Genomic DNA, 14,105 nt, shown 5'->3' on the forward strand with positions numbered 1-14,105 from the left:
ATCTGTCTCCTTTCAGAGCAGTTCAGTTCTACACATATGCAATTAACTTTTGTCACGTTTTTTAGTTCTAAGTTTGCATTAGAAAGAAAAATATGTTTTAAATACAGTAAACTTCTTTTATCCAACCCCCTCTAGAAAGTGAAATTCATCCCTTATTCAAATCTATCATTTGTTCATTGGCATAATTAGTTTATTCAGTATTCCCCTAGTTATCAGTGTGTATGTCAGCTGATTAGGTGAGAGAAATATTGAATATTTTCTTCATTGAGTTAAGACTCATATCTGGAGATTCTAGATAATTTCTAAAAAACATTTGAGGAAAATATTGTATGAGTTATAATCGAGGATTCTTATAACTGAAGTGCCATATTTGAACGTTTGTTATAATCGTGCTCTATGCTGTGGTATGAGTGACAGAAATCCTTGAGGTAACATTTGTAACTAGTGGGTAACTGGTTCTTTTCCATTTACCAGACTTTTACAAAATTTCTATGCTTGGATAATTTTAAACACTACTTTGACTCTTTGGAACTTCTCCCAACTATGTACATCTCAATATTTTGTCTTCTAGGACATACAGGACGGTTATTAAAATCCTTGTGTTTCATCAGTCTGTCATTCCTGCTGCTGCACATCATCTTCCAAATCACAATAAACAGCCTTGAAGCTGGAAACAGTATTGAACCTGGTTTTAACTGTGAGTATCCTTTCTATCTTTGGTGCATTAACATAAAGAATGCAAGAATGCTTTGCTAATATAAAAGAGAGGGGGGCTGATGGCTGGACTTTTTTACCAGTAAGGCTCTGCCCAGCTTTGTTAACCTTTGTTGTGCTCCAAGGCCCATCATTTCTTTATGGCTCAAAGGGAGGAGGGAGGGGTTTATTATCAAATGTTTGTAATACTTATATTGCTGTTAGGGTAGTGTTCTCAGTGGCTCCATTATGTATTGTGCTACGTGTGAATTTTATTTTTGAGAGTTTGTCAAGGTTATCCACAGCCTGGAATGGCCTCTCTTTTATGTAGTTAATACATATCTCATTACATTAAAATTAAGCTGTTGTATATTAATGCAAATCCATCTAGACTGACTACCACTATTGTATTATTCCTCCTATGAAATTTTGTTGCACTTGCTAATTTAAATAACTTTAAACCTTGAATCCAAACCTTGGATTCAAGGTTTACAACCCTAAACAACATGCTACTTTGTTCTTCGTCTTCTTCTTCTCTAATCTTATATAGGAAATAGCATTTTTAATATTTTCTTTTTGCCGTAACATTAATTAAAAGTAAATGATGTAACCTACTATATCTTCCTCTTTCAGAAATTATTCTTCAGTAATTCAAATGTGAACACTGTTGTACAAATGTTGATTATCCAAAGATTTGAAATAAGATAAGATAAATGTAAGCTCCAGGTAGACTATTTATATTTGTCTTACAGTGCTTATGTTTGACATTTATAACTGGCAAGTTATCTTTGATAAATGCCCATTTAATTTATCATACAATGTGCTACTACAACTTGAATAAACAGTAGTACTACAATTAAATACAAGACACCGGTAAAGCTGAGCATCTGACTTAAAACAAAAAAAGCCCCAGGAAACTCAGAATTAATGCTAACACTTCATCCTTCAGTCATAGAATTTTTTAAAGAAAAGATACAATTATGCACATCAACTGACAGTTTTAGCTCTGACTTACTGGGCTTTTGTCAGATCTTTAATGTTCTTGAAAGAAATTTTTGCATTTTCAAAATATAAAATACATATAATTGATCCAGTGCATTAGATAAGTTCCTTTGCTATTTCTAATACTTTGATAATTATTATCGCTATTATAATTTATATGATCTATGATGGTAGCATTCACAATGCTCTAGGGACTTTCTATATATGTAGATAAATAATTCCTGCCCCCACAATCTTTATAATCTTCATGGACAAGCAAAAAAGAGGGTGGGAAGGGAGAGAGAAAATGTACAGTCTTTTTTTATTTCCCTATAATTAGTGTCAGCTATGCCCAAATGGCCCGCAACCTAATGCCTTATTAGATGACTAGTTTCTTGCATATGTCGTAGTATAAGTAAGTATTGGTGAGAGATTAGGAGGAGAACCTGATATTGGTTTTATGGACTAATTCAGGCAGGATATTTCATTTAGAAAGGGGCATGGTAGTAAGTGCAAAGATGATTGTGGCTGAAATGGATAAACAAGACTGTCAAGGCTGATAGTGTGGAGGAGATGGACATAAAAGAAATACCAAATTTTATTTATTATTAAATAATGGCATCATAATATGCCTGGTACTTACCAGTGAAATAAGACTTGATTCCTTCTCCACATACTCATTTTGGGGCACTATCGTGGATCCTTACTCATACTTACTCGAGCATGTAGCCCCATTGCAGTCATACAGTAGGGAATACTTATGTAAATAAGACCTTGCAAGATTGTGCATGGCTAGGGTGACCAGATGTCTCATTTGAAAAGAGAGAGTCCTGTATTTAAGCCCTCCTGCAAGTGTCCTGACTTTTTCTTAAAAATGGACGAATTGTCCTGTATTTTTGCCTCTCCCCCATCAGTACTGGGGGGTCCTGCTACTAGGTGGATCCCTGCTCGTCAGCTGCCCACCCACTGGCAGTGAGTGGAGTGTTCACTAGGCACTGATTAGGGGGTGGTTATACAAGGCTGGTGGTGGGGTGAAGCTGCAGCGTGCTGGGCCAGGCCACTCTCCTTGCCGGTCTGTCAGCACAGCCTCCACTGTGTGCCAGGTGTTGGCCAGGTGAACCCCGCCCCCCATCCTGTTTCCGGATGGTGCTGGCTGCATGCTGCAAGCTGCAAGCTGCAGTGGCCAATGAGTGCGGGTAGGCACCAAGTGGTGGCCGGTTACATGTTACCTCTGCTGCCCACCCATCGGCCCTTTTACTTGCTCTCCCTCTCGCTGTCCTCTCCCTGCTTTGCCCCTTCACCCCCTCAGCTCCGCTGCTCCTCCATATCCCTCCCCCCCGGTGGGGCACGTCCTGCTTCCAGCACTGTGCAGAGAACCAGCCCCTGGTCGGAGCGCTCAGCTCACTAGCAGCCTGGCTGAGAGGAAGGTTCCTTCCTTCCCCTACTGCTTCTGGCTGGGCTGGCACCCTGGGAAAGCCCAAGACCCTCCAGCCCAGGGCGCTGGCCAGGAGGAGCCAAGCCCTGCATGTTCCAAAGCCTCTCAAAGCACTGGCATGAGGCATCCTCTCCACTCCTTAGCTAAGCTCTGGAGTGGCTGAGGGGAAGTGGAGGAGCGATTTCCAGCCTTTTCCTGACCCTAACCTACAGGCAGTGGGGGTAGGGGGAAGGGATGAGCTCTGCAAAGACATGGGCCAGGTCATCCCTCCCGCCCCCGTAGCTGGAAGCGGTTCCCATCCCTTCCATCCTACACAGCACTGAAATGCTGCTGCTGGCCTCATTCTTGTGTGAACCCTGGCAGAAATCTGGATAGGGGCATGTGACTTCACTTACCCCCCCCCTCCACACACACACACACATGCATTGCCTCCAGAAGACACTGCACCAGGTACCGGGAGAAGCAGGTTCATCCTGGTGGCCCAGCTAGGCATGGAGGGTGGACAGTGTTGGGCAGGGAGGGTCGGGTTGGTCAGTCACCCACCTTGTGTGACAGAGGGGTATGGGTGTGTGTGTGTGTGTGTGCCACCTCTCCCCTTGTGAACCTTAAAGCCAAGAAGGTAAATAAAAAGAATCCAGTTACACTGTATTTCTTTTTAATGGAGGCTCAGTCAACTTGATGTTAATTTGAATGTTTGTACTGCTTAGTTCTGACTGATTGCCATTTAACTCGCTTGAATATGAGTAATTTTACCAGGTGTCCCATATTCAGCATAGGGAGATATGCCACCCTGTGCATGGCAATGTGTTAAAATATAACTTGATGAGCCATGACAACATTGCAACAGAGCACCTGAACGATATTAACTGTGCCCTGTGGTGCTACTATGCAATTATAGTAATACATTTTAGAGCAAGCTGATTTTTAAGACACATTCATTCCTGCCCCCCCTAATATTTTGCCCATCATTAGAGAGCTTGTTTAAGGTTGTGTAGGAACCTTAACGTGTTTGGATTTCTTTTAAGTTTAACTCTGAATGTCTTGGATTTGTAATTATTTTGTGTAATTATAACTTTTAGTTAGTTATAAGTGTGTGTGTGTGTATATATATTTTATATATATATAACCTATATATATATACATATATATATATAGGTTATATATATATAAAATAACCTATAATATTTTTACTCTTAAATTACTCTCAGCCTTAATTCTCTTGTAACACAGGTTTTCAGCATAACATACCTTTAAGAAGCAGTGACAGTTGGGCCAAGTAACATGCCTGGGAAGGCTTGACACATTTATTCACTCAAGTTTCTGATACCACTGACCCATTACAACCAATAGATCTGTAGCAGAATTGAATACGAAGAACTAGCTACTTCGGCCCACGCCACTTCCTGCAGCCCCCATTGGCCTGGAGCAGCAAACCGCGTCCAGTAGGAGCTGCGATCAGCTGAACCTGTGGACGTGGCAGGTAAATAAACCAGCCTGACCCACCAGGAGCTTTCCCTAAACAAGCAGCGTCCCAAGTTTGGGAAACACTGCTGTAGAGAGAAAGCATTGGTTGGTTGTTGCCTCTGATGCCACAATAGTTGCAGCTGAGAGTGACCTGAGCTGTTGACCTGTCAATATTTTATTGTAATGGCAGTCAGAAACAAAAGTAGCTAATAAATTAGGATAATTACAACTAAATTTCTTCAAATGCCGTGTATGGCTGAGATTTCAATGAGTTTGATCTACATGGACACTTTTTGAGAGTCTGTGTAATTCTGTTGTTGAGATCATTCAGGACAAGAAAAGGTTTGGTACCCATGCTAAATTTTAAAATGAATTTTAGCTCATAAACGATGGATTTCCTGTAAATTCCCAGATAGATCATTGTGTACACAATTACAGTGCTGTAATTTTGGGGAGGATACAATATATTCTTCATACATAACAAAGAGGTTGGATCCCTGCTTTAGATGCAAAACTCAACTCAGCTTTCATTATGGATCCATGACTGGCATCTCCATAATATAAAGACTTCAGTTTAGTACTACTTAAATGTACAGGACCATAAGTAATATTTGCATTTATTATTGCAAATTGCAATATCGTTATTATTATTAATTTATTGGGCCAGCTACACAGGCACTCTGGCTCAGGGGAGGAGGTAGGGATGACTCCACCCCAGTATAGTTTAGCCAGAAAAAAGTCTGTTTACCCTGGCTTTGAGCTGCTGCAAAGTGTGAATTTCACTCAGAGTTTGAATAAATTAGAGCAAATGTTACCCTCATTTAAATATAGATAATATAAGTAATTGATGACCAGGGGGTTTCAGGAGAGCATTTCCCGTTAGGCTGAAAAAAGTGACCCTAGGACAGGGAGAAGGAAGGGAGTGACAGCAGAAGAGGAAAGAAGAGAATGATAACATTGAATTATTTCAGTGTATAGTTTATTTGATAATTTTTAAGTATTCTGGTGTTCCTCAAAATATATAAATGACATGAAATTGCTTTCATGCTGTAGGAAAATGAAAACTAGGCCCCAGAACTCAATAGTTCATACCTCAGAAATAAGTCTTAAGGTTCCATAGAATTCTTCAGGCCTCATATATATATATTTTCAGAGCTAATGCCAACTTGAGCTAGGGATGAGAGGTGGGTAAACGGGTTTCTTTTTTCAAATTTTGTAAATTCATTTGATCCAGAGCCAATGTAGGTCATGTTGTTAGCTCAGAGAATGTTTTTCTCTCTCTGCTGAGTTATTAAACCCCTGAAAATACTTTCAGGGTTGGTAATAAAAACCCTTGCAAATCTTTTAAAAACTGGGGATTGTGCAAACTGTCACTTTTTAAAGGGTTAAAGTGATACAGTAACAGTTTAACCAGTGAACTAAAACCCATTTCTTTAATCTTTTAAGTCTAGAAGCATATAGATTTTGGCATCTGCAGAAGCAAAGTAGCAAATATTAAACTGAAAAGTAAAAATTGTCTAGACATACAGAACTTTTTTTTTTTTTAAATTCTGCTCTCTATCCAAGACATTTGTAAGTCAAAATGAAATACTCCAGATGTCTTGGTTTTTGCACCAATAGATAGTGTTCCAGTTCAGGACCACCAAATATCAGCACACATACAGTTTCTTCATTTTGTTATTTTAACTACCTCACTCCCATTCAAAGCTCATACAACTTCAGCACAGCTATGAAAATCCACAGCATTTTCTCGAGTCTTTAGGACACATGTTATTGTGGCAACATTGGCATTTAGAAATACTGAATCATTGGAGGGCTCCTGTTTCCTTTGAATCCAGTGACTATCACCCAACATAAAGTAAAAAAAATTCTTTAAAAACTGCACTTTTAACTTTATACCAGATTTCTGGTTTGTTAAAGGCTGCATTATGCAGGTTTGACATTTAATACCTCTGCTTTTTAAAAAATTATAGCTCATCTAAGTAAGAGAGGAAATTGATATATCAGAAGTAAGGTCTGCAAACCTTCCCAACGTATCTGTTGTGCTGCCTATTAAAATATTTTTATTCTGTCAGAAATATACCCTTAAAATAAATATCAGCTAGGTTTCAATTATGCCATTACAAATAATATAGAATCTGTTTTTGATGTAGTAGTAATATAGGCAGAGTAGTACAATTTTTTTAATAAATCATTTTTGTCAGATTGTAACTGTTGAAATAGAATAATTATTATTAGATCAGATGAACAATTCTGGCTATAGAATCCATAATATTAGAAATTGAAGAGACATATTGCTTTCGACCCTAAAGTACGTGCCCCTGGCTCTGCAGGATTTCATTCCTACGGTATATTTTTGTGGTGCTTCCACAAGTCCAGTTTTAAATGACTCAACTGATGGAGTTTCTACCACTGACAGGGCTTGGCTACACTTGAAACTCCAAAGCGCTGCTGTGGGAGTGCTCCCGCGGCAGTGCTTTGAAGTGCGAGTGTGGTTGCGGCGCCAGTGCTGGGAGAGAGCTCTCCTAGCACTGCAGGTACTCCACCTCCCCGTGGGGATTAGCTTGCAGCGTGGGGAGCCCCAGTGCTAGGGCACTGTTTACAATGGCGCTTTGCAGCGCTGTATCTTGCAGCGCTCAGGGGGGTGGTTTTTTCACGCCCCTGAGCGAGAAAGTTGCAGCGCTGTAAAGCGCCAGTGTAGCCAAGGCCTCAGGCAGGCTGTAACATTAACTACATGATATCACAGGTAAAAGAGTTTTCCTGGTACTCATTCTGAGTTTTCTTTTCTTTAAATTAATGCCATTATCTCCATCCCCTTATGCCGCCCTAAACAATTCGTGTCTTGGTGTTTGCACCCTTCTAACATCTGCAGATAGTTTCCACTCCAACAGTCTCCTCTTAATTATATTTTGGCCAATGCTATACCTTTTTATTGCCTAATTCTGCCACCTTTGCTCTCACTGGCTACTGCTGTACTCTGTGGTAAGTCCTGTTGACACCTTTATTCAGACTGAATAGTATCTTACTCCATGAGACATCCTACTGACAACAATGGCACTACTCACAGAGATAAGGTTCTACTCAGTGTGAGTTAGAATACCAAAGTCTAAACTTCATCTATTTGAATTTTTCCTTATAAATCAAATTCTCTACCTGATAAATCTGTAACAGATATTTTTACATATTTCTAAAGATTATACAAGTTATGGTTTAGTTTTATTCTGTATTATTTAGATGTTATATTTGCAGAGTGTGGAGTAAAATTTGATGTCAGGAGGAAGGATAGTTTTTTAGTTCAAGCATGGGATCTAGGTTCAGATCATGGCTCGGTCTCAGATTTCCTTTGACCCTGGGCAAGTCTCTCTCGCTGTGCCTCAGTTTCCCTATCTGGAAAACATAGAACCATAGGACTGGAAAGGACCAAGAGAGAGCATCTAGTCCAGTCCCCTGCACTCATGGCAGGACTAAGTATTATCTAGACCATCCTTGACAGGTGTTTTGTCTAACCTGCTCTTAAAAATTTCCAATGATGGAGATTCCACAACCTCCCTAGGCAATTTATTCCAGTAATTAACCACCCTGACAGGAAGTTTTTCCTAATGTCCAGCCTAAACCTCCCTTGCAATTTAAGTCCATTGCTTCTTGTCCTATCCTCAGAAGTTAAGAACAATTTTTCTCCCTCCTCCTTGTAACAACCTTTTATGTATTTGGAAACTATTATCATGTCCCCTCTGTCTTCTTTTCTCCAAACTAAACAAACCCAGTCTTTTCAGTCTTCCCTCATAGGTCATGTTTTTTAGATGTTTTATCATTTTTGTTGCTCTTCTCTGGACTTTCTCCAATTTGTCCACATCTTTCCTGAAATGTGGTGACCAGAACTGGACACAATACTCCAGCTGAGATCTAATCAGCGTGGAGTAGAGTGGAAGAATTACTTTTCATGTCTTGCTTACAACACTCCTGCTATTACATTCCAGAATGATGTTTGCTTTTTTTGCAACAGTGTTACACTGTTGACTCATATTTAGCTTGCAATCCACTATGTGCCCCAGATCTCTTTCCTCAGTACTCCTTCCTAGGCAGTCATTTCCCATTTTGTATGTGTGCAACTGATTGTTCCTTCCTAAGTGGAGTACTTTGCATGTGTCCTCCTTGAATTTCATCCTATTTCTCCAGTTTGTCCAGATCATTTTGAATTATGCTATCCTTCAAAGCACTTGTAGCCTCTCCCAGCTTGGTATTGTCTGCAAACTTTAGAAGTGTACTCTCTGTGCCATTATCTAAATCATTGATGAAGATATTGAACAGAACTGGACCCAGAACTGATCCCGGCAGGACCCCACCCGATATGCCCTTCCAGCTTGACTGCAAACCACTGATAACTACTCTCTGTGAATGATTTTCCAACCAGTTATGCACCCACCTTATAATAGCTCTGTCTAGGTTGTACTTCCCTAGTTTGTTTATGAGAAGGTAAGTCAAAAACCTGGAGAGCTGGGAGAAAGGTCAGAATCTGGGGGGAGCGTGGACCATTATAGCAGGGATAAGGGAGAGACAAGAGAGAACAAGGAGGGGAAATCAAATCAGTGTCTTAGATGTGTGTTTATTAATGCAAGAGGTATGGGGAATAAGCAGGAAGAACTTGAAATGCTAGTTAATAAACACAACTATGACATAGCTGACATCCCAGAGACTTCTTGGGATAATACACATGACTGGAATATTGGTATAGTAGGGTACAGCTTGCTTAGGAAGGACAAGCGGGGGAAAAAAGGAGTTGCCCTATATATTAAAAATGTATATACTTGGCCTGAGGTTGAGATGGACAGACTTGTTGAAAGTCTCTGGGTAAGGATAAAAGGTAAAAAACACAGATGATGTCATGGTAGTGGTCTACTGCACTTATAAGGGAGAAGAGGTGGATGGGACTTTTTTTTTAAACAACTAGCAAAACACAGGACTTAGTAGTGATGAGGGACTTCGACTACTCAGACATCTGTTGGGAAAATAATATAGCAGGGCACAGATTATCCAATGAGTTGTGGTGGGGAATGCAGGCATACAGTCACCTCTGATAGAAGGAGGAGACACAAGACTGTAGGACTATTGCCTGTACCAGAGAAGTTTTGAGAAACTGAGACACAGCGAGGGTGGAGACCATGGGGACGGACTACTTGAGAGCCTGTATGGCCCGGCTTGCCTGGCAGCAACAGTGGGTGTTTAAGCTGCTGCGGAAGAGGGCCCATAGACTGTCCAAACCAAGCACCAGAGGCAGGAAGCTGGTGTCTGGGCATAGACAATGTTTTGCCTGTGGGCAAAAGGGACTCTTCAAGGGGAATGGAGGTCCCACCCGAAGAATGGAGAGGAGGAGCCCAAGAGAACCACCCCATGAAGCAAACATGGAGGCCGTGGGCATGTTGGGCCTGTGGGAAACCAGGGCACGTGGAGACAAATATTTTATTTCAGAGGTGAAGAAAGCTACTAGTGGAGAGGCTGTTCTAGATTTGATTTTGACACATAAGGAGGAACTGATTGAGAATTTGAAGTGGAAGGCAGCTTAGATGAAAGTGATCATGAAATGGTAGAGGTCATAATTCTAAGGAACTCAGGAGGGAAAACAACACAATAAAGATAATGGATTTCAAGAAAGCAGACTTCAGCAAACTCGGGGAGTTGGTAGGTAAGATCCCTTGGTAAGCAACTCTAAGGGGAAAAACAGTTCAAGAGTTTTGGCAGTTTTTCAAAGAGACACTATTAAGGGCACAAGAGCAAACTATCTCACTGCATAGGTAAGATAGGAAGCATGGCAACAGACTACCCTGGCTTAACCAGGAGATCTTCGATGATCTGAAACTCAAGAGTCTTACAGAAAGTGGAAACTCGGTCAAATTACAAACGATAAATATAAACAACACAAGTATGTAAGGACAAAATTAGAAAAGGCCAAGGCACAAAATGAGATTAAACTAGCTAAAGACTTGAAGGGTACGCGAAAACATTTTACAAATATATTACAAGCAAGAGGAAACCCAAGGACAGTGTAGGCCTGTTATTAAATGGCGGGGAGATGGGGAGGAACAATAACAGAAAACGTGGAAATGGCAGAATTGTTAAATGAATTTTTTGTTTCAGACTTTGTTTTTCACCAAAAAAGTTAGGAGCAATTGGACAACTAATGTAGTGAATGCTAGTGAAAATGAGGCAGAATCAGAGACTAAAATAGGGAAAGAACATGTTAAAAATTACTCAAGTTAGAGGGCTTCAGGTCACCAACACCTGATGAAATGCATCCTAGAATACTCAAGGAGCTGACTGAGGAGATCTCTGAGCCTTAAGCTACTATCTTTGAAAAGTCATGGAAGACTGAAGAGATTCCAGAGGCCTGGAAAAGGACAAATATAGTGCCCATCAGTAAAAAAGAGAAATAAGAACAACCTGGGGAATTACAGACCAGTCAGTTTAACTTCAGTACCCGGAAAGATAATGGAGCAAATAATTAAGCAACCAATTTGCAAATATCTGGAAGATAATAAGGTGATAAGTAACAGCATGTAATAGCTTTCTTTGACAGAGTAACAAGCTTTGTGGCTAGGGGAAAACTCATCAGATATTGCATAGCACAGGGGTAGGCAACCTATGGCACGGGTGCTGAAGGTGGCACGCGAGCTGATTTTCAGTGGCACTCACAGTGCCTGGGTCCTGGCCATTGGTCTGAGGGGGCTCTGCATTTTATTTAATTTTAAATGAAGCTTCTTAAACATTTTAGAAACCTTATTTACTTTACATACAACAGTAGTTTAGTTATATATTATAGATTTATAGAAAGAGACCTTCTAAGAATGTTAAAATGTATTACTGGCACGTGAAACCTTAAATTAGAGTGAATGACTGAAGACTCAGCACACCACTTCTGAAAGGTTGCCGACCCCTGGCATAGCATGTTATAGTGACTGTCAAATGAGTGCTTGTCACAGCTGTGGCATTTTTTCCTTAAATTAAAGTGAAATGTAATTTCTTAAGGAACTGCTACAAAGCATTTCATTTGCAGTACTACCAAAGTATACTTGATGTTTTGGTTTGTATTAGGAAGCAACCACCTTTAGCATGAGTAAATTCAGTATCTCTGTTTATTGAATGTTCAAGCACAAAATCTATATCAGAACGTAGATAGCAATGAGTCACTGCTTAGTTCCGTCTTACTAGAAAGATTTTGTGTGTTTGACTACGAAGATTCTTACTAGATTGTATTGATTTTGATTTAATACTCTGTCTTTAAACTCCAGCATGTTTCTAGTTTGATTTATTATCTGCATGAAAAAATACTTTTACTTCCTTTGCTAAACAGATAGATAGAGAATTAAAGGATTTCATTTCATGTTCATATTGCAGATGAGATAGTCAGACACATGCACATCTTCCAAATACCTCGGAGTGTTTCCTTAAAACTTACCCTATCTATGAGCTCCTCCTAAGTGGCCGGGGTCAAGGATGTGTTCACGTTATTCCAGGTAGTGCTGTCCTTAAGATAACTCATCCAGGTTAAAGTTTTAGCACCAGCCAATGAAGTTCTTTTGATTCTAACACGTAACTGTATTTTCCAGAAATATTTTATCCACCAGGTTCAAAGGTAACAGTTACAAAAATACTTGGCCTTCTGATTAGTGCCTGAACAGCCCTATATTGGCCTGGCTCTTTTCTCGAAAAAATCTTTTCATTTGTCAGACAACAGAATTAGTATGTTTACCAGGTGAGAGAAGCAATACTCTTTTAACATTATGAAGGACTCTAGAGCTTCAGAATTTTGAGACTTCTGAACACATCCATCTTGTTTTGAATATATTGTTTGTTTTCTCTTTTTGGAATATTCAAGATGAGCATTCAAGGAGTGGTGTATCTCTATTTCTTGGGAAGTCAGCATTGAACTATTCTATTCTATTCTATTCTATTCTATATAGGTAGCACCCTACCAAATTCATGGCCATGAAAAACACATCACAGACCATGAAATCTGGTCTCCCCCTGTGAAATCTGGTCTTTTGTGTGCTTTTACCCTATACTATACAGATTTCACAGGGGAGACCAGCATTTCTCAAATTGGGGGTCCTGACCTAAAAGGGAGTTGCAGGGGGTCACCAGATTATTTAAGGGAAGTCGCAGTACTGCCACCCTGACTTCTGCACTGTCTTCAGAGCTGGGCTACAAGAGAGCGGCAGATTTTGGCTGGGCACCCAGCTCTGAAGGCAGTGCCCCACCAGCAACAGCACAGAAGTAAGAGTGTCAATATCATACCGTATCATACCATGACATCCTTACTTCTGTGCTGCTGCCTTCAGAGCTGGGTGGCTGGAGAGTGGTGGCTATTGACATAGAGCCCAGCTCTGCGGGCAGCCGCACAGAAGTAAAGGTGACAATACCATACCATGCCATTCTTACTTTTCCACTACCGCTAGCAGCTCTGCCTTCAGAGCTGAGCTCCCAACCAGAAGCTGCCGCTCTCCAACTACCTAGCTCTGAAGGCAGTGCCGCTGCCAGCAGCAGTGCAGAAGGGTAGCAGTACTGCAACCCCTCCTACAGTAACCTTGCAACCTCCCCCCCCACAACTCCTTTTTGGATCAGGACCCCTTCAATTACAACACCATGAAATTTCAGATTTAAATAGCTGAAATCATGAAAATTATGATTTTTAAAATCTTATGACTGTGAAATTGACCAAAATGGACCATGAATTTGGTATGGCACTGAATATAGGTTCTTATAGCACACTCATCATTGTAGTATCTGAGTCCCTTCCAGTAGTGCATTAAAAGCAACATGAATAACAATTTTGCATGTGTGTTCTCTCATCCTCTCCTCAGGGGAATAAGCATGTGCAATGGAGTACCTTGCATTGGTAGGGCTTTTTCCTTTAGTTTGTTGGGTTTTGTTGTTGCTTATAAATATACCCTTTCCTATGCATTTATGTTAGAGTAAGCAAGATCAAATAAATGTGCTTTGCACTTTGGGTGGAAGGTGTTAATGTTTGTGATGATTCTTAGTTCCTGGGGGGATTCATTCTGTAGTCTTGGACCAGACTCCAGGAAAGTTCTATCTCCCACACAAACAAGCTTCAAATTTCTTGTGGAGAGTTCCATTATGTCAAAGGAGTGTCAATGTCAACTATGGTCTTCATTCCAGCGCTTTACATCCTCTTTTAGAAATCCTGGGCCCAGGGCATGTCGTGCCTTGAGCATAAGGATCGAGCCTTTGAACTTGATTTGAAATTCTATAGGAAGCCAGTGTAGGGAGTGTAGGAGAGGTTTGATGTGCTTGTGATGCTGTGTGTGGCTGAGGAGACTCACGGAAGTGTACTGTACTAACTGGAATTTCCTAAGCACTGACTGCTTCATGCCCAGGTGTATCGCTGAGTCTCATAGACTCATAGACTTTAAGGTCAGAAGGGACCATTATGATCATATAGTCTGACCTCCTGCACAATGCAGGCCACAGAATCTCACCCATTCACTCTATAACAAACCCCTTGTCAAGTATAATT

At 40.5% G+C, this 14,105-nt stretch overlaps 1 protein-coding gene across 1 annotated transcript in view; it reads left to right on the forward strand.

Moving 5' to 3' along the window:
* The window catches only part of PIEZO2 (piezo type mechanosensitive ion channel component 2), a 484,884-nt gene that overhangs the window by 170,221 nt on the left and 300,558 nt on the right, over positions 1 to 14,105 (forward strand). The window contains exon 3 of the mRNA XM_050942210.1: positions 572 to 697. Coding sequence (XP_050798167.1) covers positions 572 to 697 — 126 coding nt within the window. The remainder of the gene's footprint in view (positions 1 to 571; positions 698 to 14,105) is intronic.

Source organism: Gopherus flavomarginatus, chromosome 2, assembly GCF_025201925.1.
Source record: "Gopherus flavomarginatus isolate rGopFla2 chromosome 2, rGopFla2.mat.asm, whole genome shotgun sequence".
NCBI classification, from domain to species: Eukaryota; Metazoa; Chordata; order Testudines; family Testudinidae; genus Gopherus; species Gopherus flavomarginatus.